This window comes from Chelmon rostratus, chromosome 3 (assembly GCF_017976325.1).
Source record: "Chelmon rostratus isolate fCheRos1 chromosome 3, fCheRos1.pri, whole genome shotgun sequence".
Classification (NCBI taxonomy): domain Eukaryota; kingdom Metazoa; phylum Chordata; class Actinopteri; order Chaetodontiformes; family Chaetodontidae; genus Chelmon; species Chelmon rostratus.
This window is the reverse complement of record NC_055660.1, coordinates 16,757,657-16,772,263: the sequence shown is the minus strand read 5'-3', so window position 1 is coordinate 16,772,263 and position 14,607 is coordinate 16,757,657. Positions and strand designations below refer to the sequence as shown.

The 14,607-nt window shown below is 38.7% G+C and overlaps 1 protein-coding gene across 1 annotated transcript in view; it reads right to left on the bottom strand.

Moving 5' to 3' along the window:
• rbm20 (RNA binding motif protein 20) overlaps window positions 1–7,832 on the bottom strand; it is a 45,216-nt gene extending 37,384 nt beyond the window's left edge. Inside the window, exon 1 of the mRNA XM_041934229.1 lies at window positions 7,714–7,832. Coding sequence (XP_041790163.1) covers window positions 7,714–7,832 — 119 coding nt within the window. The remainder of the gene's footprint in view (window positions 1–7,713) is intronic.
• Between the last annotated feature and the right edge of the window lie 6,775 nt (window positions 7,833–14,607).

Here is a 14,607-nt window from a genome sequence, read left to right as displayed (position 1 = left end):
ATATACAGTATTACATTCTAACCACATGATAACACAATCCCTGGCACCGCACACACTACTTGTGCTGCTATTATGGCTATTTTTTTTATGAAATCCCAACAGGAGCAGCACCGCAGAGCAGCTTTCCTTCCCGTTGTAGTGACGGTCCAGTTTCAACAGGGTTTGAAAAAAGTCAAACGTTTCCCTCACGGTCTGTCATTCACCCTCTATTGGAACGAATGACTTCTGCTTTCCGCTAATCCGAAAAGCCTATGCCACATGGTTTAGATGTGTGCAAAACTGTTGTCATTTCTGTCTGCCATTTTTAAGATTTTGACCTCAGCACTAGCACTCTTGTTTGCATTTGGCCTCACACTCTACTGCACTTCTTTTAAAATGTAGTTTACTTGATTTTATGCACTCTATGTTCTCTATTTCTAACTGTATTTTATTACTTTTATACCATGGGTTTTATTTTCATTTATCTCATATTGAGCTTTCTCTTCACTCCATTTTCATTTTATTTTTACGATTATTAATCAAGTGGATTTTCTATTCCTGTTTTAATGCTCTATATCTTTTTTATGAGAAGCATTTGGTGCATGTTATTTCTTTGTTGTACAGAACTTTGAGCTGTATTTATTGTGAAAAGGTGATATACAAACACATTTGATTACTATTATTAGTAGTAGTTGTATTGGTTTTAGAGACCAAAGGGATGGCCTTGCAATGGCAAATACAACAAAATGTCAATTGGGACCTCAAATTATTTCTAGACATAAAGTTCACTGTATAGTAAGTTCTTTAAAAACTTTATAAAATATGGGATCATCGAATGTCCCTAAGAATTGATAGGTGGAGGACTACACTGATGTCATGTCCCCTTCTATCTACCAAAATTAAAAACAGTCACTAGAAAATTATATATCTATTATATATACATGTATGCCGTATTCTGTAAGGAAATACTAATGATCAATACTGTTGTTACGCAAATTTGGACTCAATCGAAAAAGTTTAAAATCTATACAATTTAAATTTATGTACATACAAAAACACACACACACGACACACACACACACACACACACACACACTAGATAATGAAAAAACAAACAAAAAACAACACAAAGTATACACACACAGACACACACAGATGAATTTAAGATCTTCAGTCTAATCTAAAATTTAACACTTGCATATTTGTCTCATTTTAACACCAGTCTTGCTTGCTTACTTCATATTTCCCAGGGGGCAGTGCACCAGTTTCAAATGAACAACCCTTTAAATTTAGATAGTGTTCACATCAAGACCTTTAAACTCTGCCAGCTCACATATTTAAGCATTAGGGACAGCTAAGGTAGCGATGAAGAGATGATCCCGTAGGACTGATTGTCTCCTGATTAATGTCCAACGCACTTAAATGAACTCTTTTTAACTTGACATTTTTGGTCTGAAGGGTAGTTTATTCACCACATGAAAATGCCAAACCTGTTCTGACAGAATACGTCTAATCCAATGAAATATAGCAAAACTCCCTTTGGAAAGATTTAGAAGCTATTGGCTATATCTATTTTTGTTTGCATTGTACAGCACCTGGTAACTCTGGCACTCTTAATAATTCTGCTAATCTTAATGGTTGGTGCTAGCCAGACACAGAGCAGAGGACAGCACTGTAGAATCATGGTGTGGAGGATACACAGCAATGTAAACTGATAGAATATGATAATTCTGTATGCTAGTTCTAGCTCTAGTTCATCAGCATGAACAGATAGCTGTGCAGCCATATGTTTCATCTGTATGTGAGTTTGCTGCCATTACTGATGGCTCCGGGCAACTGTAATGAAGCAAATTATCATAATTATATCACAGCTTCTCGTTTTATCAAGCTGACAATTTGTCTGCATCACATCAAAAGACCGTCACACCCGTTGAGTCACATTGCAGCTTCATTTATAGCGGCCCCAGACCAAAACTCTGAAACTGTTTTGATTTCTGGATTAACTGGCGTATCCCACTCAAGCCTGTCCAAGTTAAGCGCAAATCTCATTGGTAAATATATATAGATGAAAATATCTGACAACACTCTTTCTCTCTATCCCTCCATCTATCTAACCCTCTATCTTTTAATGCTGATGCAGTGTATAAAGACATTTAAGCCTCTTTAACTCTGTCCACTCTCATTGTTCCAGATAGTTAGCCCTGCTAAGTCTACCAACTCAACACCTGTAAACCCTTTTCCACAAGAACATAATACTGTATGCTGCAGGATGAAACCCACCGATTATATCAAATCTACACCATCAAGGTTGCAAATCTCTCGCATTCCAGTAAAAAGAAAAGCAAAGGACAAATACAACCAAGTGAAACCAACCAAATGTTCAAAGCAGAAGCGTTACAGCACATTTTAAGCAGCAGTAGCTGAGATTTTCATTTAAAAATTAACCTTATCTGCAATATTCCCTGACTATTTGAGGGGTATCCGGGGTATAATGGTGTTTTGTTACATATTTTCCAAGCTGTATGCTAAAATAGTTTAAGAATACGCAATAGTTTTGGCTCTGGAATCACAGTGCGAAAAAACGTGTGTTGTTGAATCAAGTGATGTGTTGCAGATCTTAAGAAAGGTACTGTGCCTAAATTCACAAAGTGGGGCTCCGGACAAGAAGATTATTCCATCCCCATTAGGAAATTAGTTCTCTGCATTTAACTCATCCTAAGTATCAGTAGCAACTCCGAACCCACTACACACTTACACCACACAGCATGGACACACGCACTTTATCACACACACATTCATATGGTGGATTCCATCACACATACATCTAAATGCTGGACGTTATCACACACACATCTATATGCTGGACCCAAGTGTGGACAAACCGACTATTGCACACTGTTATTTTGCACAACTGCACTACTGTGCACATATTTAACTGCTCGAATGTTTATCCTGTATATCAGATGTTTATCCTGTACAGCCAGATGTTAAGATGTTTATCCTGGATAGCCTAGTTCTTTATTTTTATTTCACAATTTTTTCTTATATTGTTATTTTGTATTTTGTATTGTATTTTTACCTCTTACTCATAAGTTGTTCATTACTTGAAAGTAGTTCTTGTTCTTATTTTGCATGCCCTTGTGTGTCCACCTTTTGAGCCGCTGGAACTGCAAATTTCTCTTTGGAGATGAATAAAGTATCTATCTATCTGTCTATTTATCTAGCAGTGGGCAGCCACTGTGCAGCACCCGGGGACCAACTCCAGTTCTAAGCCAGTGCCTTCGTCAAGAGGAGACAGGAGAGTTAAAAACAACATACTCTGCGTGTTTTTGATAGTGGGGGAAACCGGAGCACCCAGAGGAAAACCATGCGAACGCAGGGAGAACATGCAAACTCCACACAGAAAGACCCTGGACGAGCAGGAAATGAATCCAGAACGCTCTTGCTGTGAGGTGACAGTGTTCACCACTGAGCCAGCGTCTGTTGTGCTGTTGTGCTCTGCAGGATGTTTGCTGTTATGCTTTGTCACTTTGAAGTTGAACAAAATTCTTCTTCTCATGGCTGACATCATGGGTATTTTAGGTGCATTATACTGATTTAATGGTGTAATTACAGGATGCACCTAGACTCCTATGCCCCCCTGAAAGCAGACGCCAACATGGCCACTGTAACTATGAGGCCTCAGGGGCCCCTGCCTGATGCCATGCAACTGTCAGCCATTTAACATCAAGATTAGCCACAGTTGCTGCCACGTGTCAACACAGCAATGAACACATGCTTAAGGTGGTGGTGGGGGAGGGACATGGTAGTAAAACTACAGAAGGTGACACAACAAATAAACAATTCCTCTAAGCAAAAGGAGAAAAAATCGTATCACCTTGAAAATAGCGCAAGGATGTAAGCAATCTACTGCCTCCGCAGTCTGATGTATCCTATAATAAGAACTGTTGCTGAAGAAGAGATAACATCTCGTCCCTGGGGCAGTGAGGATTTCATGTTTAAATCACAAGCAACCCCCTAAGGAGGCAGGAGGCAACAGATTCACCTCCTTGAACTATGAACCACTGTTGAGCTATAGGATTAAAAGACAAAAAAACATTGTGTCCTTCTCAAAATAAAATACTCAGGGCATTGATTTTGCTCAGCCTTGTTTAAACAAATGCTATGGATTTCCTGTAATGCCAACTCACTCGTCTATTGCCACATCTAAGTCCAGACAAGCATTTGGGAAGAGCCACATGAGGTGTGGGAGAGCCCGCCAGATTAGCTCTTGTTAATGACCATCAGTGGGATAAGACTGAAACTCTCACCAGTCAGGTTGAGTTATCTATGGGAGGTTTCCTGTAATATTCTGAAAGATATAACCACACATCCAGTCAGACAGATCACTGATCACACACTGGAACAAAAAAAAAAAAACCTCCTGCTCTGGGCAGACAGATCACCTGTCATGACAACAATATTAGGTGCAATTAACAAATATTGTTGACTTAAGGATGTAGACAGAAATAACTGCTGTATTTGTTCTCATTCAACCATGGTTAAACAAATTAGTTGAAAATGTAATAAATAAATACAAGGGGATTAAAATATCCTTGCATTATTTTTGTAATAACTCCATCATTACCTAATCGCCTGAATGCTGTTGAAATTGGCATAAGACACAGTGAGTGACGCAAAACAACTAGCAGTTTTTACAACTAGCCACAAGACGAGACGGCACCATGACATCTGAAGGGTTTATTCTCAACTGCTTTACGGCAAAAGGCACCTTTTACATGCTGAGTGTCAGAAAAGCAATATAAAAACATCTGGTGCCTTCAGGTTGTGCCAGGAAACGTAGCTGCAGCTTTGCTTGGCACCACAGTTCAAGAGAAAAATCAAACTTGCAAACACATGAAGTGTGACCCCCAGTAAAGCAGAATAAATGAGAGAAAAGCACAACTCAGAGAGATTTACCTTTCCTGTGGCATTTTCCCACGTCAGTGTACTGATAAAGAGCAGTAGAGACTGCAGCACAAGGTACAGGGTCGCTGAGACAACTTTCCCCTCTGACATGCTGTCAGAGTGATATAGAGCCAGCAGGTGGGAAAGAGCGGTGAGATGAGGAAAGTGAAATAGGAAAAAGGGAGACGGAATGAATGCTAATGTGAAAATGATGAGACAAAACATGTTAACCATGCTTAACTAATCTCTTTGACCATAAATCTGCGGAGGCACAATCCATCAGAGAGCACTCATCATCAAACCAAAGGGAAAGCGAGTGTCCTCGGCCATAACTCCAGCCACCTGGATCCTTCAGTCCGACCATTATTCAACACACCATTTGTCCCTGACAGGTCTTAAGATCTTGCTCTCGTGACTTCATAATATGGAGCTTCGTTATAATGTTGGTGTGTTGACTTAATGAATCACGTCTTGGTTTTTCTTGAGCCTTAATCTTAATTTGACTGACTATAACAACAGTTTGATCCTGTATTTCTAACAATTTTATGGTCATTTTGTTGTTGTTTGTTATTTCAGAATTGATTTTTATGTCTACCTACAAAACCTATTGCACTCCTGATTGTCTGGGATCGAGGATCTCTCCTTGAGTCCAAAGACTCCAAAGTTTCTCCGCATCCTGCCCACCCCTTTTTTTTAAATTTAGGCCCCTGAAGGGATTTTTGTTTAGAAATCTTGCGCTGGGCCAGGAGCCATTGTTAATTTGGGCATAATAATATAGGCCTATACAAATAAATTTGACTTAAAAAAAGACAAACTAACATTTAAAATCTATCACTCAGGAAAATAATTCAATTTTGTGTTTTCTTGCACGAAGCTGAGCTGCATTTTTAATCTGTTAATTTTTGAATTTGAGGTTTTTCAGTACTTTACCATTTACTAACCAACAAGTATTAGAAAATCTTAAAAACCAGTAGGGTCAAAGGACTGAGGGTTGAACAGATCGTAAAGCCCCTTTACAAAGTCATCATTTAGGATTCCTGGGCTATACAAATAAAAATGACTTGATTTGACTGAACTAATTGTGCTGTGAGTCTTAAGTATTTGCAATTTCAAGCCAATCAATACATTTGAGTGTAACTGTATTATTTGCAGTATATATTATACAGTATTTATTGCATCAATACAGCAACTAGAGAGGAATGGTAACGGTAATGGTTTAAGTAGTTCTCAATGAACAGACCTTCATAAGTAAATGTTTCTCAGAAGTAATCTCATTGGCTAACACAAAATCTTAAGACAACCCTGCAGGATATCAGGTGGGGCAGCACATCCGCAATTTGTTGACGATCTAAAATAAGCAGCAGCCTGAAAATCCATGTATGGACTGCTGGACTCTTTCAATTTGTCGCTTCGCAAATAATCCAATGCAACGTCGCCACCAACACATTTACACAAAATACACACCCACAATTTACTCTAATTCATTATCCCTCATGGGTCCATGGCAAATAAAGCCTGCTTTCAGTATCATCCAGTATAGCACGCAGTAAGGCTGCAAGGCACAACATTTTCTTTAATGGTGACAATCAGATATTCAGCCTTTAAGACAAATAACATGATTGTACCCGTCACTGTTTGCTAATGTGGACAACTGCCACATTAGCAATTAATGAACTAAAAAAAAGAACCATTTAGCCCTCACTTAACATGCAAAGCTGCACAACATTCGACTGCACTTCAGCTGCAAGATATGTAAGTCGTAACCTCACACATGTTGAGATACAGCTATATAGCCTAACTGACAGACCGAATGTTGTTTTCACAGCAAGAGGTCTGAAAAGCGTTAAGCGTTTATTCCCTTGTAGGTTAAGATGCAAGTTCTAAGATAAATAACAAAGCAAATAATTAATACTATTTAATATGTGACCATAAAAAATGTAAAGGCCTTATAGTGTTCTAAAAATGTGCTTGTGACATTTTTGTAATTACACGGGTTTTAAAAAATACAGTCATTCTTTTATTCTAACTTTTCAACCAGTTTAAAATTCTTGTCTTTGTAAAAACAACCACAAAAGATTTGATTCACTGGCAGTTAAATTTAAAATGATGAGTTAGTAAGAATAGCCAATTAACATTTTCTTTACTTAAAACCAGAACTTAAGAACTTAAAATAAGGAACACACTAAATAATTAATTGTTCAACAAACAACATGTAACAAATCAAATCAAGTCTCAGCTTTACTCAGGCCAGTTTTTGTCATATACAATTTGACATTTGCTTAATTTTCTTCTCCCTTTTTTTATAATACAAACATTACTTCAAAAAGATGAGACTAATAAATATTAGATAACACAAAAGACATGTTAATGAAGTGCATATATTTTTCTTTTTTAAGGTAAGTTTTACAGTGTTTCTTTACATTTAGATTATTACTTTAAGATTAAGAATATATTACACACTATATATATATATATATATATATATATATATATCTGTCCAAATACTTGGTCCTGAGACAGACTGCAGATAACGGCTTTATTAACACCAAATAGCAGACACACTGCGGGAGATTTCATGCGGGCAGACATTCCAGCACGGATAGAATTCATCTTCCAGACAGACTTCCCACCAGCACAGCTTCTTTTTGAAATTACAGTGTACTCATGGATACCATCACCCAAATCCCCGTGGAACAAATGCATTTTTCATACAGTCATGTGACCACCAGGCATGTGCCAATACTGTACATACCTCCTAATTCTGTGGTAGACATAATTTCCTCTTACCTCTGCAAGAGCTCACTCGTGTCAGGAGGGTATCCGCCACTTTGTCCTTTTCCCAGCATTTTTGTATGGCCTCTCTTGACACTCTCAGTGCTACTTGTCCGATCCCAAGCTTGCTGCATGGCAAAACCAACTCCCTAGCACCACCTGCAGCCTCGACACCCCTAACCTCACCAAACACCCCCCTCAAAAATAACTTTCACAGTCCAAAGACAGCAATTTCGATGGGTCAACTTTCCCTAGCCTGCTCTGTTCTTCTCTGCCCCTGCTGCATGGGCAGATGAGAGAAAGGCCAGTAGGCAGGAAAAGACCCGCTACTAAGCACTTCAGCAGGGTCTCTTCCACTCAGCTACTCCTGATCGACAGCGGCAAAGGCAACAAATGCCCCCTTTAGCCTGTTCTCTCCAACTCCCTTTGCCTATAAACTGCGCTATATATCCTGACAAGACTTTCTCTCACTTCTTTTCTTCTCTCCTGTGTCAAAAGATGGGGAAATCAGAGCAGAGCTTCTTCAAAGGGAAACAGGAGGTTGACTGAGTGACGTTTAAGAGGGAATAACAGACGAGGTGGACTCAGGGGACAGCAGAAGGGGGGTGAGTTGAAAGGAACCAACTGGGAGTCCCTGCCCGGGACAGCTCCATGCGGCACAACAACAGGGACAAGAAAGTCCCTCTTGCCACTGCTGATTATCACCTCTACAGTCCCACACAAACACACAACCACAGACACACGCACCCTCACATAGTCTGGCCAATGAAGGGATGCACTGGGGTTCTGGGAATGCCATCAGTCACTCAGTAGGTGTCGGGATCAATTTAGCTGCTGAATCATTGGAGGGGTCCAGTCTCCAGCCCTGGGACACAGTGTCAGATTATTCACATTTTGTAATGGTCTAGCAGTCTGAGATTTCACATATGTGAGCCAAAAGGTGGGGTGTGTTTGGTAATAAATCATGATTAGGGGAAGAATAGCACTGAGTGAGAGAACATCAGCAATCCTTGAAGATTACACCACACCTCAAAAGGAAGAGACGGGGGTCTGGCTTCAAGTGTATTTATTTACTCCTTTATTTATTTTGGTGGGATAGGGAGTTGTTATTTGGCAGGGGAACTGATAGTGTGACTGGAAACATAGACTTTCTCCAAAAGATCAGCCTCAGAATCTGAGTTTGAATTTCACAACCCTAAACCTAAACTCTGTCCCCATGTAAAAACATCATTTGAAACAAGATGTGTTAAAAAAAGGATTATTTGACTTAAGATTTTCAAGAAATGATGTCTCCTTAATTAATGGCTTAAATAAATAAGGCAAAGCAAAAACTGCATTCTGTCTGATCTTTCTCAAATGTGAGTGTGTTGTGTATTTTGGAGTTGTTGTCTTCTACAGAGAAACTGTTGACAGCTCAAATCTCAGCTGCAGACCTCAAACAAAAGCATGCTGCCTCCTTTCCATCAGTGTAAAAGAGCCTGAATTATAAACCGCGGTAAACCATAAACAAAGAGAGGAGGCATTCTCTCCATCTTCACACTGTCTGCTTCAATGATGAATGGCAAAACTCCGAAAAATATCTGACAGATTCCTCGCTGACAACCACCGGGAAACTTTTACTACGCGTTGTGTGTGTGCAAGCACTTGCATATATTCATGTGACAACTCTACATAACAATCCCCCCATTTATTTTTGGCCCTGTGAGAAAGCAGATACCACTGTAGCATGAAGTGGCTTCTATAATGGTGCATGCCTGAATGACTCAGTGTTGAGTTTGGCAGTAACAGAGGTGAATTACAATTAAACTGTTTGTCCTGGAAGCTCCTGCAATCTTCCAAAACCATCAGACTCCACATCCACGATGCAACATTGACCTCCACAAAAGCTATGAAACTTACACATACAGAGTAATGGTCTCTTAATTTATACAGAAAATGCCTCATCAAAAAACATACAACAAATCAATATTCACATATTTATATTATACATTACATTTATATACCTACAAATAAAATCAGAAGATGGACAAGAAAAGGTAATCGCAGATATTAATTTCTTTCCTTGGTTTGACATGTATAAACATTAGATAGGATCCTGTGGCAGGAGTTAACAGTGGAAGAAACTCATTTAAAAGTCATATGTTATCATATAGTGTTCACCGTCTTCTCTGAAAGGAAAAAAATATGAACCGAGACACTGCAGCCGTAGCAATTTAGGGAATGGAAATTTTTATTTTTTTTTTTAAACTAATGCACATGCACACAACAGACATTACTGCTGCTAATCCAATCACACATCAAAGAATGCCACAATCATGCATCTGAGTGGGTCCGTGTACTGCCTATGTAAAAATGCTGTCTGGTTGTAATCATTATGGTGTTTGGTGTACACTTTATTTTTTACACACTGCCATTTGCTGATACTCTTTTTGTGCAATACTTTTCACTACTACTGCTATTTTGCTATTTTATTATCATGTATATAATTTTTTTTACTGCTCACTATTTTGATATTTTATTATGTATAGTTTGTTCTTTATAGTCTTATTTCACAATTTTTCACTTATTTCACTGTGTGTAATGCTGCTGCTGCACTGAAATTTCCCAGCTTGGGATAAATCAAGTATATCTATCTATCTATCTATCTATTGTCGTCAATCAGAATATCAGTAAAGTTTTCTCACTACTCTACAAGTGTGCCATCAAACCACATTTCCCATAATTCACCAATTCACCCTGCTAACATTCGAAAAGATGTATTCTTGTGAAACGAGAAAAACACTGAGCAGTGAGCTGTCGTATTCAGTGTAGGCAGCTGTGGTCGAAAAGAAAAATTCACTTTTGATGAGTGAGAGAGTCACAACGTCCCAGTACTCAGAGTTTGCCGGGACTTTTCTCATCACTGAACATATTTATGATTCAACAATATTTGCTTCCAAATGTGTTTTAAGTTGTTTCGGTTTTCACTTATTAAAGCCTACAGAGAAAAATAGCTTAAACCTTTTATTTTTGTTGCATTGTATTTTCACAGTTAAAATTATGAAATCTATATGCTGAATCTAAATTTTAAAAGATATTACATCAGTGCTACAGAATATTCACCTATGCCGCAAAACGTGCAACGACTTTAAGACTGCAGATACATGTACAGCCTTGGTAGCTAGACCTGCAGGCTTTACATAATCGGAGAAGTTGGCTCAGTCATATGAAATATATGATTACATTTAACAGCCTGAAATATTGTAGATCTATGTGTGAAAGAAACGAGATCTAGAATTATTTTGGCAAACAATCATGACAGACTTTAAAGACATGAGGCCGTATCTTGTGTGTGTGTGTCTGTGCTTAAGCTTAAAATAGGTGTGTCCAAATTGGTATGTGTGGCTTTGAAAGTAATACAGCCTATCTAGCATGTATGAAGTCATTATTAGGAAATTAAGAAGTATTTAGAGTGTCTCTAGTCTTACAGGGATAAAGGGAACACTGGGATGGTTTGTCCCTTATACTAATCCTGTTAGATGAGAAATGTAATGGCACCACAACTTCTCTGTATCAGTATCACCATTATATTTTGTGACACAATAATTCAGTGAAACAAAGACAACCATAACAATCCATGCCATTTGCCAAATGCCGAAGTAAGACTGTGCTAAGTAAGAAGCAACTCCCTTTCCAGGCGATCGGTTCTCCAGGATTGCTCCCAGTGCAGCTGAGAATGCCTCTCTGGAGCGGAGCATTCCCATGAAGAGGGGAATGTTTATTTTGCAGAGGATTTAAGCTGACATGTGTGAAGCTATTAAGCAGGCTTAGTTTGTTAATTAAAGCCATTCTAATATTCTACCTTTAGCCTCATTAGGGTGAGACCTCTATGTTGAGAACTGAGCAGGCTGCAGTATGTGACAAGCCAAAGCTTGCAAATTCATTCATGAACACATGTGACATGCATACATACACACATACGCGTTGAAGGTCAAATGTGGTTATGGTGATCGCTTGAGATGAAGGTATCGATTTCAGCAGGCCCCATTTATTGTGTGCACATTGTAACAGGCACAGCACAGAGCAGCGCTGGCATACACAAACATACAATCCTGTGCATCTGGTTTTGGGTTGAAGCTGATTATATCTTTTTTAAATTATTTATTTTCTGTCAAGAAAAACACATTTTTATTTATTTGTTTACACGATCACATAAAAGTCAACTCACATTAATCCCAATGCCAAGAAAATGTTTGGGTTTCTTGCCATCTCATCAAAGTAAAGGTGTGCTGATTTCATTGCAAGTCCTGAAGCTGCTTGTCTTAAAACATAGCTTAATTTCTCTCGTATCATTAGTGTGCCAACTGGTCAACTTACATATCTGCCCAACCCAAACACATACATCACACACAGCCAGGGAGATATACAGTTTTAATCTAAATCACTACAAAGACTTTGGCAAATGTCATTTGCATTGTAGGCATTGTGCCCTTGTGGCTAACCCAGACATCAGAGAAGTTATGACCAGCTATCAGCATTTGGCCAAGGATCCAGACAACATATGACCTCATAAAAAGAGCTTAAAAAGGAATGAGGCACCAGCAATCACTGACAACGGCTTGTAAATTCCAGTGTTCATGACAGCAGTTGCATTTTTTTATTGTTGAACTAAAATTACACAGTGACACCGCAGTGCCGCAGCATATACAATCACTATCGTCCAATCACGTTGCTGGCTTTATGGAGGACAAACAGTAAAAAAGGCCTGTTTTAAACAGGGTTTACAAACAGTTCAAGTTTTATAGACCTGAACGATACTAACAGCAGCAATGCAACCTGCATCAGATCCTGTGTAAACGGATCTAGTCCCAAACCTGAGAAGCCTTAAACAGCTCAGGTTAGGAGAGTGTTTATTAACACGTTCACATTTTATAGACATGAACAGCACCGACACCAACTTGCAAATACCTAACTGCCATGTCTTGTAAAAAGACAGATTTGTGCAATTAAATTGGTAGCCTAACTTCTTGGGGTAAAAGAAATTGAACTGTGTATTTACAACTTCACACTTACCCTAAAACTGCCACGATAATCCTTTGATGGGCGAAAGCGAGTAAAGACGGCTTACTCAGTCGAGGTTCCTGTCAGGGATGAAAAGAGTATCAGAACACTTTTATGAAATACAAGTACAATTACGTGACTTACATATTAGTCATGCATCACGTTGACAAAGGATCTCTGTGCTTTCAGTCACCTGGTTACATGTGTAACATGTGTATGTGGACTAAGCAGACACAAAGTCACTTAAGGTGAAACTGAATCCTTTAAATGCGAAATATGTAGCATTTCTACATTATAATATTTAAAAATGAGAAATCTGTATTTTTATTCAAGGCGATTTTCATTTGGTTGCCTGTCAATGACAACACGGGGGAACCCCACATGAGAGAAAGAGGAAGGAAGCTGGCGAACGAGACTAGATCTAATGTGAATAAAACTTTAATAAATGACCTCATCCGTGGACATTTCTGCCTGAGTCACATCGGGTATATTTTCATCGGCAATGGTGGTTGTTTAACATTAATGACAACTCCAATGACCCCACGGTACTTCACAGGATCATCATCAACTGTGTGTTTTGTTTGCACAGTTTTGACTGACAGACCCCTGGTGGCAGAGATTACATTTAAAACTTTTAAAAGTATTATTTTAGAATATAAATGAGCAAAATGAATAAATATCAGCATATTCCCAGTTTATCAAAGGCTTAACAGCTGTTATGAAATACCTGGTGTTGGGTGAATCTGTACCTGGAAATGTCCTTTAACATTCAGGTCATACTGCGTTTTTGTTGTTGTTTGTTTGTTTGTTTTTTTCATTTCAAATTGCATAATCAGAGATGAATAAAGAACGTCATAGTTAGCACAAGCAGAGCCATAGACACAATGACTGGATAGGCACAGACTACATCCTGAATCTCAAATATAAACAAACAAAATTTTATGAAGAATGCCACCCATGTTGTTCGATTGACAAGTGATGACTGGGAAGTGAGTGTAAAAACGCCACAACAATAACTGAAATTCAGACTCAGTCATGTAAATCACAGAATAAGCTCTTAAAACAACACTGATCTATCTCAAGCAAAACAAACTTTACCTCGGGCCATCAGCGGGGGTTATGTCGTGAAATCACGGGTCAGATCGGCTGATGACCTTTGGTTCCACGGAGTCTAAGCCAGGGCCTCCTGCTGGACTCCAGCAGGCCAACAGGGGTTAATGTTTGTCTGCCTGTCGGCCAGATTGGTGTCAGCTAAAAAAAACATTACTCTGGAGTCTAAAATAATATTATTTTTCAATTAAAAACCTACGCTGGCAGTTTGTCAAAGCCTCATGCTGACTTTGACAAAATCCAGTGAAATCAAATTAATCTTGGAAGGTCAAAAGCCTGAATACTTTACTGACACAGTTACAGGCCTTTATGGCTGTTGTATACTCATGCATTAGCTATCAAAGGCACGGAAATTAACAAGATGATGGATGGAGGCCGCAAGGAACCAGCTAAATAGCAATTTTAATTAATATCTGTCGGAAGTGACATTTTTTTTGTTGTTGTTGTTATTTACAAAGGACTTGAATTCATTTCTTAGTCTTGAGAGTCCTTTCCTTTGGATGACAGCAGTTGCCTTTCATGAAGCACTTCATTTGATATCTGAGAAACTAACATTAATTTTTTTGGTCAATCACCCGCTGCATTGTTCAGTCAGAGGTGTCACGTTACTCACTTTCAGGATTTTAAATTTAGTTTAGCCTTTGTGGATTCGCTAACTGGCTCATCTTAACAATAATGTGGCCCCATTGTTTTAGCATAACATTAGCGTTAGCAAGTTAGCGGTTATGCCACTACAACAGGTGAAGAAGCATTATCTAG